The sequence below is a fragment of the Zingiber officinale genome, chromosome 5A (assembly GCF_018446385.1).
Source record: "Zingiber officinale cultivar Zhangliang chromosome 5A, Zo_v1.1, whole genome shotgun sequence".
NCBI classification, from domain to species: domain Eukaryota; kingdom Viridiplantae; phylum Streptophyta; class Magnoliopsida; order Zingiberales; family Zingiberaceae; genus Zingiber; species Zingiber officinale.
Window position 1 is genome coordinate 1,329,551 of NC_055994.1, and position 22,616 is coordinate 1,352,166.

General features: G+C 42.8%; 3 protein-coding genes across 3 annotated transcripts; 2 read left to right on the top strand and 1 right to left on the bottom strand.

Moving 5' to 3' along the window:
* Window positions 1–712: 712 nt before the first annotated feature.
* On the top strand, window positions 713–3,799 carry LOC121979239 (probable inactive receptor kinase At2g26730). The gene is made up of 2 exons (XM_042531197.1): window positions 713–2,481; window positions 2,985–3,799. The coding sequence occupies exons 1-2, from the start codon at window positions 1,134–1,136 to the stop codon at window positions 3,614–3,616; spliced, it is 1,980 nt and encodes a 659-aa protein (XP_042387131.1). The 5' UTR covers window positions 713–1,133; the 3' UTR covers window positions 3,617–3,799.
* An 8,947-nt stretch (window positions 3,800–12,746) lies between these two features.
* On the bottom strand, window positions 12,747–16,275 carry LOC121982679 (potassium channel AKT1-like). The gene is made up of 10 exons (XM_042535797.1): window positions 15,921–16,275; window positions 15,468–15,833; window positions 15,341–15,398; window positions 14,946–15,263; window positions 14,618–14,863; window positions 14,427–14,558; window positions 14,177–14,362; window positions 13,918–14,115; window positions 13,756–13,831; window positions 12,747–13,684 (listed from the first exon to the last, which is right to left on the bottom strand). The coding sequence occupies exons 1-10, from the start codon at window positions 16,106–16,108 to the stop codon at window positions 12,747–12,749; spliced, it is 2,706 nt and encodes a 901-aa protein (XP_042391731.1). The 5' UTR covers window positions 16,109–16,275.
* A 1,592-nt stretch (window positions 16,276–17,867) lies between these two features.
* Window positions 17,868–20,041, top strand: LOC121979240 (GTP-binding nuclear protein Ran1A-like). The gene is made up of 8 exons (XM_042531198.1): window positions 17,868–18,022; window positions 18,139–18,208; window positions 18,724–18,780; window positions 18,865–18,982; window positions 19,175–19,264; window positions 19,352–19,531; window positions 19,613–19,690; window positions 19,771–20,041. Exons 1-8 carry the CDS (start codon window positions 18,020–18,022, stop codon window positions 19,838–19,840), a joined length of 666 nt encoding a protein of 221 aa, XP_042387132.1. The 5' UTR covers window positions 17,868–18,019; the 3' UTR covers window positions 19,841–20,041.
* Window positions 20,042–22,616: the final 2,575 nt, after the last annotated feature.

The window sequence follows — 22,616 nt, forward strand, 5'->3', positions numbered from 1 at the left end:
AACTTTAATCCCTTTTTATTTTTCATCCAAAAGCAGTTTTCCTTATTGAAAAAATGACACTTAGCCCCCTATATTTTAAAAAAAAAAGGAAAAAAATAGTAAATGACTAAAATAACTTTTTTACTATTCTAAATATTAAAATTATTCTAACTGAAACATCCTTTAGTCTAAAGTAACCTTAGATTTTTAGATAAAAAAAAAGTAAAAAATAAAAAATCTTACGTAATCATTGAAAGTTTAATCTTAATCAAACCTGATGTATATATAGGTCAAAAATTTCACTTGTTCCTAAAAAAACTCTCACAAAATTTATACATGTACCAGTAAAAATTTTATTTGGTAAAATTTTTTTCAAACAGCTTATAAATTGTCAAAATAAGTTGTATAAGCTGTTTTTAAAAAAGTATGGAAGACCCTACTTTAAAAAAAAGAATCTTATTTTAATAATTTGTTTCTCTAAAATATCCTTATATAATTTCATAAATCCTCATCTTATCCTCTATAAATTTTTATAAGTCTAATATCTTTTTATCTCCCCGACTTTTCTTCCAACGCTGTGTCATCTTCTCCGTCAATGCCTCTTTCTAATTTACTCTCTTCCTATGCAGAAATTCGCTCAAAATCCTCTATTAATAAAAATCTAAAAATCCTCTATTAATAGTATTATATCTTTTTGATAATTTTATTAATAAAAAGATGGTATAATATCAAAAACATCAATACTTTAAGTTGATTGTAATAAATTCATCCAAGCACTTTAATAATTTATTTTTAAAATAAGACCTAACAACTTATAAGTTGTACGAACTTATAAATTATTTTTAATAAATTTAGTTAAACACCTTCTTAATTATTATTTTAAAGATTAATAATCATATACTGCATCTAAAGAATGTTACTAATTGCAGTTTTAGATCTTTAATCCCCTCAGAAGCAAAAGCAGTGAACAAAAAGGCGATAACCCTCTTTATTTTCCCCGGCCTCTCGTGACCCCTGCCCTTGCTCTCCCCTTCGCGTCTCCGTCCATGGCGCTCCACATATCTGCCGACTCGACCCAAATCCGCCACAGAATTCTGTTGTTCCTGTAATTTTGGTCGCCGAATTGAGCTATTTCCCCTGCCCTTCCACTCGCAATGGCGCTTCTCGCGCTGGCCGTTCTGATCCTCCTCGCCGGCTCAGGCGACCCTTCGTCGCCGGTCCGGGCGGCGCGGTCTGAGCCCACGCAGGACCGCGCTTCGCTGCTCGCCTTCATGGGTGGCCTCCGCCACGAGCCGCGCGTCCAGTGGGATGCCAACGCGTCGGCCTGCGAATGGGCAGGCGTCCGCTGTGACTCCGGCCGCACTGCCGTGCTGGAGCTCCGCCTCCCGGGCGTGGGCCTCCTGGGCTCCGTCGTGGCTGACACACTCGGACGCATTTCCGGCCTCCGTGCCCTCTCCCTCCGCTCCAACCGCCTCTCTGGCCCCATCCCCGCTGAGCTCGCCGACCTCGCCCAGCTCAAAAGACTTTTCCTGCAGGACAATCTCTTCTCCGGCGTAATCCCGCCGGGCTTGGTTGGGCTGACGCTCCTCCACCGGCTCGATCTGTCCAGCAACAATCTCACTGGTCCTGTCCCGTTCGCCCTCAACAATCTCACCAGACTCAAGGGGCTCTTCCTCGAAAATAACCACCTCTCTGGCAGTCTTCCCAGTATCAGCATCGCCTCCCTCAAGTACTTCAATGTCTCCAACAACGAGCTCAATGGCTCTGTGCCCAGGAGCCTCGAGGGATTCCCTGCCTCCTCCTTCGTGGGCAATCTGGATCTGTGCGGCGCCCCATTGCCCCCGTGCGAGCCCTTTTTTCCGTCTCCATCTGCTGCCCCAGCGGCCATCGAGGTCCCGACCAAGAGGTCGTCGAAGAGGCTCTCCACGGCAGCAATCGTCGGGATCATCGTGGCCTCCATTGTCGTTTTTCTAGTGCTGCTGCTGCTCGTGGTCTGCTTATTTTTCCGGCTGCGGAGAAAGGGAGCATTCCGCACGAAGGAGAAATCTGCAAAGGGGTCGGAATCTGGGACGAGGGCAACTGCGGCGGCGACAGGTGGGAGATCGATCGAGACGGGTATGACCTCGTCCTCCAAGGACGAGATGAGCGGCAGCGCGAGCGCGCTGGTGGAAGCAGAGCGGAACAAGCTGGTGTTCGTGGGCAGCGGCGCCGCCGAGTACAGTTTCGATTTAGAGGACCTGCTGCGCGCATCTGCGGAGGTGCTGGGGAAGGGAACCATGGGCACATCCTACAAGGCGGTGCTCGAGGAAGGCACCATCGTGGTCGTGAAGCGCCTCAAGGACGTGACCGCCGCGAAGCCGGAATTCGACGCGCTCATGCACACTCTGGGCCTGACGGAGCGCCCAAACCTCGTCGCCCCTCGCGCCTACTACTACTCCACGGACGAGAAGCTCCTCGTCCTCGACTTCCTCCCCGCCGGCAGCCTCTCCTCACTCCTCCACGGTCAGTACAAGCACACCGCCACAACTGTTCATTCTTCTTTACTTTTCTTTCTCAATCATTTTTTTCCTGAAAAAATTCAATCCGCCATTACTTTTTTGATTTCTTCAAGAATTAGAATAAACTTTCCTTTCCCTTTCTTTATCGCGAATCATTCAAACCGTGAGCTCGAAGCTCATGGTAGGGAAGAGGGAGAAGTGAGGCTCCGCTGGCCGTGCTCGCTGCTGATCTGGAAAAAGGAGGAAACCATTCAAGGTGGTTTACAGCTGTAGGTGCTCTGTTTTTATCCTTTTCCGTGGAAAGGTCCTCTGCTCCGCTGGGATGTCGTGAATTATGGGGACCTTTGAGGCAGCGTGATCAACAGGACTAACTGTCGAACAAATGGCAGTGGAAAGAGAGAACTTTGTGATCGATTCACTGATTGAATGCGAGATTGGCGAATTTAGATTTATCAATGCAATGAATTCTACTCGAGGAGCAATGTCTCATTGATTTGATATCGACAGGGAGCAGGGGAGCGGGTCGTTCGCCGCTGGGATGGGAGAGCCGGATGCGGGTGGCCCTGGCCGCCGGTCGCGGCCTCGCTCACCTCCACACCACGGCGCAACTCGTGCACGGCAACATCAAAGCGTCCAACGTCCTCCTCCGGGCCGGCGACCTCGATTCCGCTGCCTTCTCCGATTTCGCGCTTCACCCGCTCTTCCACCCCGCGCCTCGCATTCGTCCGGCCGGCTACCAAGCGCCGGAGGTGTTGGAGACGCGGCGGCCCACGTTCAAGTCCGACGTGTACAGCTTCGGCGTGCTGCTGTTGGAGCTCCTGACGGGGAAGGCGCCGAACCAGGCGTCGCTGAACGAGGAGGGGATCGACCTGCCGCGGTGGGTGCAATCGGTGGTGCGGGAGGAATGGACGGCGGAGGTGTTCGACGCGGAGCTCATGCGATACGCGGACATCGAGGAGGAGATGGTGCAGCTCCTCCAGATCGCGATGGCCTGCGTCTCCGCCGTGCCGGACTCCCGTCCGGATATCGCTGAGGTTGTCCGAATGATGGAGCAGATCACCGACCGGACTGAGGGAAACGACGGTCCGAAGAGTTCCCAGGTCGATCCGGCGACGGGCGCCGGCGACGTGGGAAACTAAATTGTGCATTCCTCTTCGCTACCTGGAATTCATTACACGGGACAGAATTGCTGTGCGTGAAGGGAATGGCAGATTGTTTATTCGCACACGAATCCTACCGCGTTCCCTGTGTCACATCCAAAGAATCTTCATTTGTATGTAATTCCTTGATAAGCAAAGCAAGTTGTTCTTGGCTCTCTATCATCCACAGTCGTGTTTCTATCTGGATTATGACTTCCACCTTCCCATACAACCAATTGCAATCTTTAAGTATCATAAAAAAAAATATTATATGTTGAAAAACATATATAAAAAAGACATCTCATGATGAAATATTCATGTTTTCCTTAACTTAAAACACTTCTAATGATGATAAAAATGAGGGGATTAGCTTTGGATTTTTATGAGTGTCGTAATTCATGTCAGCTAGCTATTACTTAGAAGAGATAAAAAGAATCATAATTATTAAAATAATTTTTAGAATAATTTTATTATTTATTAATTAGTTAATTGATTAAGTATTTTTTAAATATTATATGGTGTAATGTTTTTAGAACACATATAAATGAATAATAAATTTTATTATTGCTCTCGTAGTATTTCTTACTCTCTTTAATCTTCTTCTTATATAGAATCAGAACCATCTATTTTTCTCTTCCCTCAACTTCTTAAGATAGAGATCCAATAAACAACGAACTCTCTTCTGTCTTTAAGATCTAATCAATCTTTTCCTTCGCCGATCTAACAATCCTTCCTATGCTACCAAGACAATAAAGGATAAACTCTTTCAAATTAACCTTTATTCTCTCTCTTGCTTGTTTTAATTCTCTAGTTCCTCTTCGTTTTCGATAACGACCGAAAATTAGTCTTTTCTTTCTTCCGCTGCCAACACCAAAAAAGGGGAACGAAGCTCCTTTTCATCGAAGCCTCCAACCCTTGCTTGCGCCACCGACGTTGGTCGCTGACAACTCTTGCCAGCTAAGACGGATAGCAAGAGGAGGAGATCTCCAACCTACACCCCCCCCCCCTCTCTCTCTCTCTCTTACTTGTTTTAATTCTCTCATTCCTCCTCGTTTTCGATAACGACCGGAAATTAGTCTTTTCTTTCTTCCGCTGCCAACACCAAGAAAGGGGAACGAAGCTCCTTTTCATCGAAGCCACAAACCCTTGCTTGCGCCACCGACGTCGGTCGCTGACAACTCTTGCCAGCTAAGATGGATAGCAGGAGGAGGAGATCTCCAACCGCCCCCCCCCCCCCCCCCCAATGTCGTTGACATCGCTACTAGTTGCCTTGCAGGAACTTCAACACTGCAAAACCAGTCGAAGGATGGGAGGCCACTCACACCGGCAAACTTCCTGTTCCATCTTCTTCAACAACACCTTCCCATATATAATATCTTTGCAATGTCAAATAATCAACATCATTGTTGGGTTGCAAGGTTACAAATAAAGTCTCACATTAAACATATAAGAAAGATCATGGGTTTATAAGAGAAAGATATCTTCATTAGTATGAGGTCTTTTGGGTATAGTTCAAAAATAAAATCACGAGGACTTAGTCTCACAATATCATGCTATTATGGAGATATATAAATTTCTTTTGTTTATAACAATTAGTATCAAAGTTATGGTCCAATTGAGCCTTGTGCGTAGAATATTGATCTCTAATAAAGGAAGTGGAGGCTCCCGTGTCTGGATTAAGAGGATCAGACACTATGTAGGAAGTCCTAATAGGTCGGGTGGGCTAAAGGGCAGGAAGACCTATTGGATTGAGAATCAGACATGAGAAACCTATGGTCCTTCTTTTGAGAGCACAAAGTTCCACATTGAAAACACATAGGAAAGATCATGAGTTTATAAGAGAAAAATATCTCCATTGGTATGAGGCATTTTGGGTAGAGCCAAAAATAAAACAATGAAGGCTTATACCCAATGTGGACAATATCATGTCATTGTAGAGATATTAAATTCCTTTTGATATCTAAATTCATTTTGGTCCAAACAATTGGTATTAGAGTCCGGATTGCCAGAAGATATAACAGCCAACTGTGCACAAGAGGTATGATCTAATTGAACATGTGAGTAGAATATTGACCTCGAACAAAGAAAGTAAGGGCTCCCATGTCCGGATCAAGAGAACCAGACACTAAGCAAGAAGTCCTAGTAGGTCGGGTGGACTGAGGGGCGGAAAGACCTGGTGGGTCGAGGATCAGACGTGGGAAGCTTGTGATCCTTCGTTTGAGGGGAGATTGTTAGATTGCAAGGTTGCAAACAAAGCCCCACATTGAAAACACATGAGAAAAATTATGAGTTTATAAGGGAAAGATATCTCTTTTTGGCTAGAGCTCAAAAATAAAATCATGAGAGCTTAGGCCCAAAGTGGACAATATCATATCATTATGGAGATATCTAAATTCCTTTTGATATCTAAATTCCTTTTGGTCCTAACAATCATGCCCAAGACAAAGTTTAGAAAAATGCCAAATGTGTCACTATCACACGGTCTGATATTACCTTTGCAGTAAATCATGCTTGTCAATTTATACATCCTCCAATTGAGCAAAATTGGAATAATGTAAGAGGAATACTTCTGTTGGAACCCCAAGGTGTTTTGATGTGATCAAACAAGCTAAGTTAGGTCCTGCGTGTGTTTAACCCTTGTGTCTAAGTGTGCAGAAGCTTAGGAACACAGGAAGTCGAGCGGAAGACGCGGCTAGCGAGAAGGACGGCACGGGGAGAGAGCCGACGGGCTCGGTGCGTCCGAGGGACGAGGTGACCGCGGAATAGTACACCGGTGGACGAGAAGAACGTGTGCGGCGTTCGAGGGACGAGAAATCGGGAAGGAAGGCTGCTCGAGGAAAAGACCGGAACTTGGGTTCGGGTGAACCCTATTCCGGATGGCCGAGATCACCCAAGCTAGCGGAGCCGGAGCGAACAAGACCCGGACCGAGACGAGCTGAACCGAAGGCGAAAAAGTCAACGTTGTTGACTTTGGGCACCAGGGCGCTCAGAGCAGTCCGGGGCGCTCGGAGCCCTCCGGGGCGCCCGGAACCCTCCGGGGCGCCCGGAACCCTCCAGGGCGCCCTGAGCAGTAAAATTGACCAGATCAAGTTTTGACTCGATCTGAACGTTGGGGGATAAGTTTTATCCCCCCCCCAGGACGCCCGGAACCCTTCCAGGCGCCCCGACCAAGGGTATAAATATAGCCTTGGTCCAGAAGCTTAAAAATAACTCACTTGTAATCAATTCTTTCTGTGCTTTCAATTTTGTTCTTTTCATTTGTGCTGTCAACGTTGTAAAGATGCTACTCCGCCCAGAGGAGAATCAGATAGTGCGCTTACATTCCTTGGATTAGCAATCCCCTAATTGCAAACCAAGTAAAACTCTGGTGTCTGCTTTTCTTTACTTAGTCTCTTTTATTTATTTATTACAAGTGTTCATTATATAGTTGAAATCCGAGAAAGGTTCGAGTTTTATTTTGTAGGGCAATTCACCCCTCCCCTCTTGCCGGCCTCCAAAGGGACCAACAAGTAGTATCAGAGCCAAGGCGCTTCAGGAGGACTAACCGCCGATCAAAGCAACAAAGATGGTCAGACCAAGCATTGTTCCACCAAAATTCGAGGGGAACTTCGCAGACTGGAAGCGTCGTATGGAGGTATTCCTAAAAACAGATTTTGAAATTCGGTTTATTATGAAATATGGTTTTGTAGCTCCAATAGATAAAGATGGAAAAGAAAAAGAAGAGAACGATTGGACAAAGAAGGAGCAGAATGAGTCGGTAGCAAACAGCCGTGCGGAACATCACCTGCTGAGCGTGTTACCGCCTCAAGAGGTCAACCGCATCGGAAACTATTTATCTGCTAAAGAACTTTGGGAGAAGTTCTTGGAACTCCACAAAGGCACGTCCGAAGCAAAGCTCGCTAGAAGGGACATCCTCCGCAACAAACTGATGAACATCCGTCTGGAGAAAGGTGAGAAAGTAGCCAGTCTACATGCAAAGGTAAAAGAACTAGTTACTGGTCTCGAAAACCTTGGTGAAACGGTAACAAACCGAGACACTATACGCTACGCGCTCAACGCGTTTCCAAGAACTCCGGAGTGGACATCAATCGTCGATGCTTACTACATCTCAAAATACCTGGAGGTAAGTACTTTAGAGGAGTTGTTTTCTACCCTTGAATTACATGAAACTAGATATGCAGAGATATCAAAGGACACAACCCAGACTATGACGTTGAACGCAACCAACAAGGATGAACCCGAGTCAGACTCCGAAGACGATCAAGAAGCGTACATGGTAAGAAACTTTAAAAAAAATTTTAGATCTAATAAATTTAAAATGCAGAATAAAAAGAATCAAAAAGGTAGAAGAAAGGTACGGTGCTACCAGTGTCAGAAGGAGGGACACTTAAGGGAAGACTGCCCAGAACTCAAGAAGGTCAAAATGAAGGCACCTAAGAAACACAACCTAAAAGCAACTTGGGACGACACTTCTTCAACCGAATCAGAAGCTCAAGAATATGCCGGGATAGCACTGATGGCAAGCTACGAAGGACAAAGTACATCAGAACCCAGCATCGATGAAGAGGGAGCGACCTCAGATGGAAGTAGCGAAGCAGGGGGAGATTCAGGCTTCAAGTCTGATATGGTAAGTGAGGTATGCCTCTTACCCCCTGATGAACTTTACTTTGGTATCAAAGCTATGACTAAATCCATGTATAAATTAGAAAATAAAAATGCCAAATTAGAAAATGAAATTTTAGAAACAAAAAGAATTTTGGCAAAATCATGTCTTATAGAGGATTTTGAAAAATTGAAAATTGAAAATGAAAAACTAAAAGAAGAAATAGAAAGATTGAAAAAAATCTAATGGTTCAAATATTTCTACTTTTAGGAATTATAGAAGTTTAAATTGGTATTATAGATTTCATCAAAGTCAAATTAGAAATATATCAAAAATCTATATACCTAGGAAATACTTGGTTAATCCTGTAGGTAGGAACCTCTACTGGGTTCCAAAAACCTATTTAATTTAAAATTAAAATTAGACTTAGCATTTTCAGTAAGGAAATTAAACAACTAATTTCATTATGAGGCTTTGTCTAAGGAAGTGGTTGTTGCTCCAATAACCAAGAAGGCCTAGTGCCTCGCCACGACCTGGAAGCCAAGTATCGAAATGAAAAGTTTAATTGACTAACTGAAAAAACATTAATTTAAATTACTTAATGCTTTAAAAGAGTTATTCAATTTGTGTTAGAAAATATTTAAAATTTTTAACTTAACTTAGAAATTTTTTTTATTATCTTAGAAATTTTTATGAAAATTGACTTAGATTTTTTTTTATATAAAAGTTAACTTAGAGTTTTTTTGATAATATTACCTTATCATTTTTTTTTTAAAATTGACTTAGAATTGTTTCTTATGAATATTCACTTAGAATTCTTTTAATTAGAAAAAATTTTTTTGGGGAATGCTGAGATAAGTTTTAAACTTAAATTCTTTTTAAACACTTATGACTGTTCTTATCTGAAAAATATTTTTTTTTTAACGAAAAATTCTGAAGAGTGTCTTTATTTAGACATTATTAAATATTTTACACTTAAAAGTTCTTATTTTGAATTTATCTTAGACTTGTTTATAACCCCATTTTTTATGTGATCAAAGGGGGAGAAGTATGTTAAGTCTAGGGGGAGGTACTATAATTTTTCAATTGAAAAATATTTGGACTTATTTGAATATAAATTGTTTTTATTGCATATGGTCACCCTAACTTAACTTGGGTTGCTCACATCAAAAAGGGGGAGATTGTTGGAACCCCAAGGTGTTTTGATGTGATCAAACAAGCAAAGTTAGGTCCTGCGTGTGTTTAACCCTTGTGTCTAAGTGTGTAGGAGCTTAGGAACACAGGAAGTCGAGCGGAAGACGCGGCTAGTGAGAAGGACGGCACGGGGAGAGAGCCGACGGGCTCGGTGCGTCTGAGGGACGAGGTGACCGCGGAAGAGTACACCGGTGGATGAGAAGAACGTGCGCGGCGTTCGAGGGACGAGAAATCGGGAAGGAAGGCTGCTCGAGGAGAAGGCCGGAACTTGGGTTCGGGTGAACCCTATTCCGGATGGCCGAGATCACCCAAGCTAGCGGAGCCGGAGCGAACAAGACCCGGACCGAGACGAGCTGAACCGGAGGCGAAAAAGTCAACGTTGTTGACTTTGGGCTCCAGGGCGCCCGGAGCAGTCCGGGGCGCCCGGAGCAGTCCGGGGCGCCCGGAGCCCTCCGGGGCGCCCTGAGCAGTAAAAATGACCAGATCAAGTTTTGACTCGATCTGAACGTTGGGGGATAAGTTTTATCCCCCCAGGGCGCCCGGAACCCTTCCAGGCGCCCCGACCAAGGCTATAAATATAACCTTGGTCCAGAAGCTTAAAAATAACTCACTTGTAATCAATTCTTTCTGTGCTTTCAATTTTGTTCTTTTCATTTGTGCTGTCAACGTTGTAAAGAGGCTACTCCGCCCAGAGGAGAATCAGATAGTGCGCTTACATTCCTTGGATTAGCAATCCCCTGATTGCAAACCAAGTAAAACTATGGTGTCTGCTTTTCTTTACTTAGTCTCTTTTATTTATTTATTACAAGTGTTCATTATATAGTTGAAATTCGAGAAAGGCTCGAGTTTTATTTTGTAGGGCAATTCACCCCTCCCCTCTTGCCGGCCTCCAAAGGGACCAACAACTTCGTCATCTCAAAAGTACTATTTTATATGGTATTTAATGCAGTGATAAAGGGGGCCCACCCGGTACGAGTCAACTGCCTAGGTGGAGGTCAAAGTCAAGGTGGTCAACGTTAGGATGCCAAAGGGCTTACCTACGGAGGCCGAGCGGAGGTCGACTGCAAGGGTCGTTCTGGCAAATAATGTCCGATCGGCAACAGGCTTGGCCGAGCTGACCACTCGCCTAGCTCGGAACAGTATGGTAAGATCGCTAGACGCTCAGTATGTAGTGGCAAAACACTAGGAGACCGAAGTGCTTGTCTGATCGGAAGGAGACAAGCTACTATACCCTATCTCCACAAGGAAGAACAGTCGAGGCTGATCGAGCAGAAGAGTATCAGCCAAGCGGCTTCCTCGCTTGGCCGATCAAAGGGATCATTTATGTTCTCGGGATATCCTTTGCTGACACAGGGCATGATCAACAGGCGGATCGCACGATGATCAATAGCAGGACGTACCCACGACCAATTGGAGAACGTGTCCCTGACCATGTGTCCAGGACCAATTGAAGAACGTGTCCCTGTCCATGTGTCCAGGACAAATTGGAAAACTTGTCCACGACCAATTAGAGAATGTGTCTGCGAAACATGCTTATGCCTCGAAAAGCGTGCACGTCTCCCACCAGGGCATTATATAAGTGGGGTTCATACACTGACGGAGGTACGCATTATTTATTGTTTACACTTGTGCTATTGTTGTTCCGCCTTCTTCTTCTTCTTGTCAGTAATTGACTTGAGTGTCGGAGGACCAACGCTGGGTACCCCTTCCCTGGCCCGACATTGACGTTTCTTGTGTTGCTGAACGAATCAGGGTTCACATCCTGTCAACGTAGCAACCATATCCCCAACTTTCCATCTCCATGATTTTCAAACAGGATCAATATTATTTATATCGTCAATCATCTTGAGATTTACATGCATATAGCGATGCGGATAGGACAAACTTTCTTAAAGACAAACGATCTACAAGTGGATATACAATATTTCTTGGACAAAATCTTATCTCAAAAAATTTGAAAAAGTAACCTACGGTATCTCATTCAAGCACTGAGGCTGAATATAAAGCTATACTCGATGCAACATTTGAAATTATTTGGCTTCAATCACTTCTCTTTGAACTTCTTCTTGCATCAAATATTGCATAAAAAATTTGGTTCGACAATATTGGAGTAGCATATCTCACTGCAAATCCAATCTTTCATGCTCATATACAACATGTGGAAATTGCTTTTCATTTTGTTCGTGAACATGTGACAACTCAACAATTAACGGTCTCTTATATTTTTATTGAAGATCAAATTGCTGATATCTTTACTAAGCTATTATCTAGACAACGTTTCAACAGGTTAGCAAGCAAATTTAATGTCAAAAATCTTCCGTTAAGTTTATCGGGGGTAAAAGAGATAAAAGAGAATCATCAGAATTGACCAGATCAAATCATCAAATCAAATCAAATCAAATTAGTATTAGGATTGATCCTTTCTGAAAATCGAGAAGATGATAAGTTAGGAATGTAGTTGTTGCGTTGACTGGATGTAGACTTCGCTCTGCTCTACAATACAAAAAACGTTAATGTCGAGCTAGGAAAGGGGTCCCCGGCGTTGGCCCTCCAACTCTCAAATCTGTCATCGGAAAGAGGGAAGAAAACTGAGCAACAACAAACACAGGCTTGAATAGTGAATAATGAGTATCTCCACCGATACATGGACCCCCTTATATAGCACCCCAACGGGCGACATGCACGCTTCTTGAGGCGTGGGTATGTTTTTCAATTTTTCCTACGAAGAAAGGACCTCTTAGGAAAGTACCTCTGACACTATACCTTAACAGGGTATGCATATCCCTAACAAGATAGTAGAAGTTTCCATCGTACGATCCGCTTGTTGATCATGTATTATGTCAGCGGCACTATCTCCTAGAAGGATATTAAGAGATACATCAATAATCCCTCTACTCGATCGAGTGAGATAGCCGCTCGGCTGGAAACTTCTTCGCTCGGACGAATTTGGCTGTTCTTCCCTGCGACGATTGTCGATCGGGCGGTTCATGCTTGATTGACCACATCAGGAGAGCTTCGCTCGACTTCCTTTGGCGAACCCATTGATTTTCTAGCATTGACCTCCACATCAATTGTGATCTCCGTCCTTTGACCCACATATAATAGATCTCTCATTATCATCGCATCAATAATTATTCTATTAATTCTGTTATAATTTTTAAAATAATTTTTAAAATAATTTTATTATTTATTAATTAATTAATTGATGAGTATTTTTTTAAATATTATATATTATTTTATTTTAAAAATAAATATCAATAAATAATAGAATAAGTATACATTTTATTATTGCTCTGAAATTATTTATTGCTCGCTCCTTATTTCCTTCTTACATCAATCACATCGATCGACGACATCCGATGCGCCGGTGGCTAGGACGAGATGGTCCCCGTCTCTTATCAGCTTCACGTCATCCACCTCCGCCCCGTCCGTGGTCATCACTCTCACCGCCCCAGGCAGCTCGAACTTCTTCGCCGCGATGTCCAGCAGCTCCTGCATCGACTCGGGCAGAAGCACCAGCTTGCCCGCTGCGTTGCCTCTCTCCGGGCAGCTCAGCGTCACGCGCGCATAGCTTACGCTCTCCTGAAGCGTCTGGCTCCTGCCCCCGCCGAATACCAGCTTCGGAGGACGACCGACACCGACCGCCGACAGCAGACCGCTGTGCCCCCGTCTTCCGCCACCGCCGCCGCTGTTAGCCGCCGATACGACCCCGAACAGAGAGTTTGAATAGTTGGTCGCCCGCCGCTCATGCACGCTCATCCCCTCTCCCGGAGACATTAACGGCCAGACCTCCTCGACCCCCGCCGCCGCGTTCGGATTCGGAATCGCCGGCTCGCTGCTGAACCGCCGCACCGGGGCAGCCGCAGTTCGCGCCGAGGGGTCGGCCCCGCTGGCGGCTTGCTTTACGCTGTCAAACAGGGCTTTGATCTCCTCGTGGCCCTGTTGCTCCGCCAGGCTCCGCGGGCTCCACCCGTGCGAGTCGGGCTTGTTCGCGTCAGCTCCGTGCCGAACGAGGAACTCCGCCACGGCGAGGTTCCCGTCGCAGACGGCTTGGTGGAGCGCCGTGGTTCCGTCTCCCTTGGCCGCCGTGACGTCGCCCCCGTAATGGACGATCTCCTCCAGCATCTGGACGCTGTCATGCTCCGCAGCCGTGCAGGCGAAGTGGGCTATGTCGCCGACGGATAGCTGCGCGCCGTTGTCCACGAGAAGCTTTGCCACCCCCTCGTGCTTCCCTACAATAGCTTCCCACAACGGCACACTTCCTCCAGAATCTGCACAACCAAATTCCTCAACAAAATTAAAGAAAGAATACTTAAACATAAACCGTAATTTTGCAGCATACCTCTACTGTTCGGATCCGCACCATAATCCAGTAACTGGCGAACACAATGCTCATTCCCCTTCGACGCCGCCAAATGCTATTTGGTTAGATTGAAAAAAAAAGTCAAACTCCAATCAATTCAGGTAGGCTAACAAATTAGCTTTGACTTATTGAGACTCAGACCAATGCAGTGCGCCCTTCGTCGTCCGACTCATTCGGGTCCAGCCCTCGTCGCAGAAGCTGCTGCAGCAACACGTCGTCACCTCGAACGATGGCGAAACCCAGAGTCAACGGAAGGTCAACTCTGCCTCGAGTCAACATGTTCTCTGTTTCCCTCAGCAGTGCTTCCATCACCGGGTCGTCCCGTCGCTCCTTAAAATACTGCGTATAATGAAATTATTGTTTAGTTGCTCTCTGAAAAGTAAGCTCGGGATGTATAAACCTGAAGCAGGTTGTTGATGAGTATGGTTCCGTCGCTGACACTGGACTGAACGATGTTGAGGAAGGCAGTGCGGTTCAAGCGAAGCAGCTGGCACAGTGATCGAGTCCGAACTGTGAACAGTTGAGGTCGATAACAAACAACTCCCAGCTCGCCCACAAGATCTCCTTTCTTCACCACCCGAACAATCTGTAATACAATCCGTCTCTTATATAGTAATCTGTAATACTATATATCCATCGCAATAACTTGCCTCTTCTGCTCCACTCCGGTGATCAATGAGCTCCGCGGTGCCAGTCACCAGGATGTAGAAGTCGGTGGGCGCTTCATTCTGCAAGATCACATCTTCCCTTGGAGGAAAGTACTCGCCTTTCATCTCAGACACCTTCAAATTACGACGTCAGTGGCTAATTGTTAATTTACAGAGTGTGTTTAATTAATTACCATTTGAAATAGCATGTCTTGAGAGATTCCTCGGAACAAGTAGACACGCTGAACGAGAGAGTAAAACAAGAAGTGAGAGATGCTGGATTGGATGGCTTTGGGAAGAGCATCCATGATCTCTTGCTGCTGCAGCCCTTCTGAGTCAGTCCTGAACTTTAAGCTGAGATGAGAGGTCATCTGCTCCTGTAGCCTCTCTGGAATCTGGTTTCTTTGTGCAAAACTAGTCGCTGCTTGAATCGTATCCCTCTGCATGCATTTGTCGATAAAAATTAATTAATCGAGAATAATATATTATACATAGAATATTATTATATTCATAATTACTTACATATGTTCTGGTCCTGCTAGTGCCATGAACAACCAAATTGGTCATGTTTCCAATCAAATATGCCGACAATCCAATGTTGAACAGCATGTAGAAAATGTCGAAGATCATCTCCGAAGAGCTCACGGGGTGCAAGTCGCCATAGCCGACGGTGGCCAGGGTGGTGATGGACCAGTACATGGACGACACATAACGAATCCACAAGCTCTCCTCATGGAAATCTGCCATCGAAGAACCAATCCATGTGCGGGTGGCGTCAGGGTATCTCGCAGCGAGAAGATAAAAGATGCAACCGGCAAGGTGCGCGATGAAGAGTGTCACCTACGCAATTTAATTCCACTAGCAATTTGAAGGAGATCATCCGTTTTCCGATCATTAAAATAAATATGGGTACTTACACAGATGAGCTTCGTGCAACGAATCCAAAAGTAACTGAAGCTTCTGTCCTTTTCCAATCTGCAGAAATTAATTGATTCATCATTCAAAGCTGTTGCATGCGGACGAAATGATTGGCAGAATGTGTACCCGGCAAACATGGCGCTGACTCGTCGGAGACGCCAGAGGCGGAGCATGTTGAAGAATCCGAAAGAGCGGAGTTTGTGAGGGAGCAGCAGGAGCATGATTTCTGAAGGAATGGTGGAAAGGAGGTCGAGCACGAACCAGCTGGTCAAGTACTTCTTGGCGATCAGCTTTGGGTCGTCGACGAGGAGATATGTGGTTCGGTCGAGGTAGGCGACGAAGAAAGTCAAAACGATGTCGACGGCGAAGAAGCCATTGACGACGTTGTCCACCAGCGCGAGAAACCCCTTGGAGTAGTCCAGGAATCCAAATTCAAACGGCGACACCCACGCCGTGTAGAGCACTAGAACGATCAAGAACGTCTCCCAAGTTCTGCATCATCCGTATTGCCTCTTAATTTAATTTAATTTAATTTCATTTCATTTCATTTAATATAGTTCGATGTACGTACGGACGTACTTGTGCCTTCGATCGTAAGGAGAGATGATGAAGCTGCGGAGCTTGACCCGGCGGTTGCTGTGGGCGCCGAGGGAGGGGAGGATGCCGTTGGAGAGGCTGTATTGGCTGCCGTCCCTTGAGATCTCCATATCCGGCGGCTGTTCGCCGCACATGATGAACATTCCGATCTTCTTCCTTTTCTGCACCATTTTTCTTGCCTTCGCAGCTTTCTCTTGGTGTCGTCCTGACGCCTTCTCGCCGTTGATTCTCTCGTCTTTCTGATATTAATTTGTCCGTTTCACCAGCAGGAAAGAAGGAAAGGAAGGAAGAGGGAGGAGCCTTCGGTTTTCTTCTCGCACGATTATCGGAGGAACGAGCTATTCCTAGAGAGAGAGAGGGAGGGGGGAGAGAGACGACGCAGTTTTGGACGTGTGTGATGTGGTTGCCTCTCAAGTCAAAGCGCGTATTTTCGTTCCGATTAGTCGCTGCAAGTAAACAAAAAGGATATTTAAGGATAAAAATTAATTTAATAAATATTTTTAAATAAATTAAATACTTTTTATACTTAAAATAATTCAGTAATTTAGAGGTAGATTTAGAAAATCCTTAAATCACGCATTATACATTGAGAAACAGACATGATTTGGATGATATTTTCCGTTCTACCCTTCTACTAATAGTAGATTTTAATTTTTATTTTCAAAGCATTCGAGTCATTTTTAAAAAAAAATAAATATAAAAATTATTTCTATGATTTAGATGTACACATAGCAATGTATCTCGTTCCCTCTCTTTACGGTAAATCTTTCTCTATTTTTTTTCTCACTTATTGATTTATACAATTTATTTTTTTTATTTAACTACTAAAATCGGAATTATGATTTGACATCAAATTTATCTTCTTTAAATTTTACTATAAATTCATAAAAATCTAAATAATCTAAGTTCATAATGGAATTCGATCAAAATTCCTTGAAAGAACTCCGATTACATTCTTTTTAAGCCCGTGAATTTTTAAAGTGCCAAGGAATCAAAATGTGTCCTCATTTACTAATTTTAAACTTCCCTAATAGTGTTAGGGATAAAAAAATCTTTAGCTAAAATACTTGGACTAGGTCTCTTAAAGACCAAGTCTAAACATTCTAACTGAAAGTTAGTATATTATTGGAGCATCTCTAGAAAGTTTGAAATAAGTAATAGAGAACACGTTTGGATTTCTTACAACCTCAAAAATTCATAGAATAATACAAGCTGAGTTCTCTAAATCAATCAATAAATTTTGATTGAAACACACTAATGAATTTATACTATTTGGATTTCTATATACTTGCATTCATCTGATAAAATTGAGTAAGAAGAAGATAGATATAATGTCAAACCTTAGTTTTAATCAATGAACATTATAGGTCTGGTCTCCCCACCAAGCCCAACTTGATCTTGGTTTACTTTCATATTAGGTCAAATGTGATCTTGGTTCCAAGAGATCAGGTCCGAGCGTTATAGCTGAAGATTTTTTTTTCTCTTTAACATTACTAGAGAAGCCAACAAATAATAAAAGAGGATATATTTAAACTTCTTCACAATTTAGAAAGGTATAAATTGATAAATAAAAAAGAGGGATAGAGATTTACATGTAGAGAAATGTATTAAAATTATAAAAATAAATTTTATATTTAATCTTTTTAATGTGACCGGAATATTTTAGAAATAAAAATTGAAATTTATAGTTGAGGGATAGAATAAGAAAGTCATCCAAATTAGTACATCTTTCATCATTCTAAAATAAGGTGCCTGATTTGAGATTTTTTTTTAAATTTGTGCGTGTCTTTTCGTAAATTTCCAAAAATAATCTGTCTGTTTTATCTTGTGTTGAAATTAGATTCTTCGAATTTTTTTTTTTTAAAAAAAAAAACTAACACTTCGGCGTGGTTTGCACGCGGTGATGGAATCGAACGACTGTAAGCGTCGCGTTTAAACGAAGCAGAGGGTAGACATAAAAGGAAGGGAAACGTTCTAGACTTTAGGGTTCGCCGCGCCATCGGAATATATACGCCCCCTCGCCCTGTCAACTGCGCTTCGTCCTCGATCCTCGTCTCGTTGCGTCCTCTCACAGCGATCTGATGGTGGGGCTCTGCATCCGCTTGCTGATGTTTTGGGAGGCTGTTTTGGGGGCTTTCCAGTATATGGCTCGTTTGCGTTGTCTTGTCTCTTACTCGGTGCTTTCTGGCTTTCATTGCAGGCGTTGCCGAATCAGCAGACCGTCGATTACCCGAGCTTTAAACTCGTTCTCGTGGGTGATGGAGGAACTGGTGCGTTCCGCTTCGTTCTCTCTTTTTTTTTTCCCACGCTTTCTTTTCTCCATTTTAATCTTGGTAGTCCCGATCTTATTGCTTCTATTGGTGGTTGTACTGTACATGTGGGAATTATTCTGTTTTTGCCGTTCCTTGTTGATTGATTGCTTTATTGTCTGTTACAATGCTCCTGATTTTGTTTTTTTTGACGTTTTGCTGAGATGGTGGACATGTAACTAACAAAAGATCATTGTTTGTTTTCTAGGTTTCTTCGCATGTGTGTGTTTATATCTCAATCTTTTATCCTAAATAATGCTTTTGTTGTCGAGTGTCAATTCAGTTCATATTCTTGACTTATAAATCGCTCAGAAGAGATGAACTTGGATTCTTTAAGCAAAAATACAATTTCTTAATGCCTTTGAGTCCCTACTTTTGTAATTTAATAGTGGAACCTAAAATTTGCTCTCTTGTCATTCGGACAAAGTTGCGCCATTTTCCCCTAACAATCCTCCATCTCTTATGCTATGGTGCAGGGAAAACTACCTTTGTGAAGAGGCACCTTACTGGTGAATTTGAGAAGAAATATGAACGTAAGTGTTTTGAAAAACTGATACTTTAGAACTTAGTTTCTCCCTATTGCCGAATGTAAAATAGCGGCATTTGGATAATTGCAGCCACTATTGGAGTTGAGGTTCATCCATTGGATTTCTTCACAAACTGTGGGAAGATACGGTTTTATTGCTGGGATACAGCTGGGCAAGAGAAGTTTGGTGGTCTTAGGGATGGATATTAGTAAGCTATTGTTTGTTCTTTTTTTTTAGTTTCAGCATTTAGTTCCATTTTATTCAATGGAATTCATATGAAAGTACTTGCCTTCCTTGTTTGCCTGCTAATAGAAACTGTCATATTACTTTATTGTCAGTAAACTTTTGGGGTGATAGTAAATAGTGAACTAACTCAACTATGCCTAATGTTGGTTGACAGCATCCATGGCCAGTGTGCCATCCTCATGTTTGATGTCACTGCCAGGTTAACATACAAAAATGTTCCAACTTGGCATCGTGATCTGTGCAGGTAATCTGGCAAGATTTTCCCACCAACTGTGCTATTTTTCCCTTTTCAATTTCAGACCTTCAATTGCCCCATCTGTTTTGTTTCCAGGGTCTGTGAAAACATTCCAATTGTTCTCTGCGGAAACAAGGTTGATGTGAAGAGCAGGCAGGTCAAGGCAAAGCAAGTTACGTTCCACAGAAAGAAGAACCTGCAATACTATGAGATTTCTGCAAAGAGCAATTACAACTTTGAGAAGCCCTTCCTTTATCTTGCTCGGAAACTGGCAGGGTAAGATGAACACAAATTGTAGATTTAAAAATATTATTGCTTTTTGTCTTTACAAGGTAAATTTATTAACTGCGATCTCAGGGATCCCAATCTTCACTTTGTTGAATCACCTGCTCTGGCACCTCCTGAAGTCCATATTGATCTGATTTCACAGCAACAGTAAGCTAATCTTAACACTCTAGCTCACCTGCCTTGAGTGCCATCTACAATCACATGACTTGGCAATTTTCACTTTTCAGGCACGAAGCAGAGTTGGCTCAAGCTGCTGCTCAACCCCTTCCAGATGACGATGATGATGTTTTTGACTAAACTGTCGTTCGTTCAAGTCTAAATTCTGCAAGATGTTGAAAAGTGTCACGTTTCATTTTGCATCTCTGCCTTGTGTCTTTGAACAACTTCAGTTGTTTGATATGTCTTCTAGATGAGATTATGATATCTTTCCAGAAATTAATTTCGTTTGCCCAGTTTATGTATTTTGTCTGTGTATCAAATATGTTTGTTTCTGTCTAAGATTGTGGTCTGGTGAATTTAGCAAAAAAAAAAAAAAAAAAATTTGTCGTGGGGAAGATGGCAGGGTAAGCGGTGGCGAGGAGGAGCCACAAGCTTGGCGCAGTCTAGTGGCTGAGTTGTTGAAATTGGATGATCGAGCTGTTGGAGTCGAATAATCGAGCTGTTGGAGTTGAATGATTAAGCTGTTGGAGTTCAGTGTTGGCTATGTTTCTACCTTACACCTGGCTTGACTTCTATCCACCTACTTGACTCTTGACTTGATCTTGCTCGTGTATCTTTCACATCACGTTTCTGTGTTTCTCGTATCACAAATCTCCCCTCGAGTGTGGTTGAAGAAGTTCTGAGTCCAATTGACTGGACTGTAGACTTTGTGGCCAGACTCTCGCATAGCATTTGGGACTACAGTCGCTCCCAAGTTTTACTGCCTTACCCTCTATACGCCTCGGTAACATGCAATTTGTGCAAATGTGGGAGATAAATGTCACGGCGTATTAGAGTCGTGATTGGCTAGTCCCATCCATCATTAATACGAGTCAGTCTAAGGTTGACATGTGGCATGTCATGCCGAAGAATCAACTTGAGGTAACTGTTAAGATTCTGTGAATTTGAGTGTCTGATGATCCGACATAGTAGCCCGTCACTTTCCCTTCAACATCCAATGGCTAAGATTTTCATGCTTAGGCTTTATTAGGTTTTAGTGAGGGGCAGGGGGGGACGTAGTCAAAATTTTTAATTAGGAGGAATAATTTTTAAAAATTCATAAAATGAAGAAGGAATAATTTATAATTTTTAGAAGATCATTGTTTTTAAGAAAAATAAATAAGATAAAATAGAGAGGAAGAAGTAAAAAAAAGAGAATTTTACTTTCTTCATTAGCAATCTTGACTAGAAGAGGGCAAGGTAAGACAAGATATGACTATTTTGATGTGCCAATAAAATCTTAAAAAATACCAGAAGAGGAAGAAGATAGGAGGGTTGATGGCTGCTTGATCTTGTTGCTAGAAGAGGGTAGAAACTGGTGTTGCATTTCTTACTTGCTGGAGAAGGGAAAGGAGAAGAAAAAAGCTCTTGTGCTTTAGGAGAGGAGAGTAAAAAATTGTAGGTTTACTAATGTTGGAGAAGAGAAGGAGAAGAAGCAAATAAGGAAGAAGAGGAAAAAAATAAAAGAGAGGAATGGGCGAAGGGGTGGCATATGGTACGGTCGGAATGTAACATGCATAGGGAGAAGAGGGAGAAGATCGGGAGAGAAAAAAAAATGAAAGTATCGTCAAAAAATATCTTAATTCTTTTTAATCGTTCGAACTCATTTAAACATTAAATTTGGTTTGGTCATAACTCAACTTCAAATCAATTCCAATTTAAACCAACATAATACTTATCTCCATATCTACCAATTGAATTTAGTTCAAACTCGATTCAATTTTAATTTAGCTTCTTTACTTTGTGCCCTACGATTTAGTTCATTCATTTATTATTATATATTTTATTTTTAAAATTCAATACTTAATATTCCAAATCGTGATATTTCCTCATAGAAGTGGTACCAATGGATAACTTAGGTCATGAACTTTTCAAATATATGATCAATTTCAGTTTTCAACATTAAATGGTATATATATATATATATATATATATATATATATATATATATATAATTTTTTAATAAAATGTGAGAGGGAGCAGCCGCACCCACTCTCCTTAAGGTGGCTACACTCCTGGTGAGGGGAGAATGACATCACTTGTGTCATCGTCTTCTCCGAGTTCCGGCAGTGACGATTTTCTGTGGCCCCATGAATTTCCTTTTTCCTGTAAGCTCCTTCACCTTTCCTATGCCCCGACTCTTGCTATCTCTTTTGTCTTCATCCTCCTTAGTCTTCCATTGCACCTTTGGCAACCGAAAAGATTTTTACACTCTGGTACACCTCAATGACGTCCGATTTTAATAGAGGAGACTTGAACCAACCGCATTTGCAATACTAAATTTCTACTGACCATCGAATAATAATTCCAAATGCTCTTAACTGACCTCATCTTCCCTTACTGGTTTCGTCATCCTTTTTAAGGGTCAACTGTTAAATGATCTCCGATTTTCCATTCCAAGTTTCTTTGTCGAGGTATCTCAATTCAACAATTGGCCTCCAACTTTTTCCAAGTACTTCTACATTCCCCTTCAACAATTGACCTCCAACTTTTGCCAATTACTATGTGGAGTAGTCATCATTTTTTGCTTGTATCGAATCCCGCTCACACCCTGAGTCTTCGATCACTTTTTCTATCCAAAAAAGATGGATATCGGAGTCTTTTATTTTGTGAAGAGACCTTCCAACAACTTCTTAGACGAGATGTCGACTTCACACAAGGGATGGAAGTCTCATTACTTATTTATCCGACCTCCCACTCCATTCTCCCGACCGATCGGCTGACAAATGGAATTTTGCCCAAGCCGTAAAGTCTAGATCAACACAAGTCGGAGCCCACCTATCTCACAGCCGCAGACATTCTCTCCGGCCTTCAGTTTGACGTCAAACTTTTGCTCAAGGAGGGCCTTCTCTATTGCTTTACACTGAGCCTGACT

What these genes read in the sequence shown, in the direction of transcription:
- LOC121979240 (XM_042531198.1), top strand. An exon ending in ATTTGAGAAGAAATATGAAC is followed by an intron (nt 18,781 to 18,864) that starts GTAAGTGTTTTG and finishes GGATAATTGCAG; the next exon opens with CCACTATTGGAGTTGAGGTT. An exon ending in GATCTGATTTCACAGCAACA is followed by an intron (nt 19,691 to 19,770) that starts GTAAGCTAATCT and finishes TTCACTTTTCAG; the next exon opens with GCACGAAGCAGAGTTGGCTC.
- LOC121979239 (XM_042531197.1), top strand. Translation starts at nt 1,134, where the DNA reads ATGGCGCTTCTCGCGCTGGCCGTTCTGATCCTCCTCGCCGGCTCAGGC. An exon ending in CCTCTCCTCACTCCTCCACG is followed by an intron (nt 2,482 to 2,984) that starts GTCAGTACAAGC and finishes TGATATCGACAG; the next exon opens with GGAGCAGGGGAGCGGGTCGT.
- LOC121982679 (XM_042535797.1), bottom strand. Translation starts at nt 16,108, where the DNA reads ATGGTGCAGAAAAGGAAGAAGATCGGAATGTTCATCATGTGCGGCGAA. An exon ending in TCATCAACAACCTGCTTCAG is followed by an intron (nt 14,116 to 14,176) that starts GTTTATACATCC and finishes CATTATACGCAG; the next exon opens with TATTTTAAGGAGCGACGGGA. An exon ending in ACGAAGGGCGCACTGCATTG is followed by an intron (nt 13,832 to 13,917) that starts GTCTGAGTCTCA and finishes CTAACCAAATAG; the next exon opens with CATTTGGCGGCGTCGAAGGG.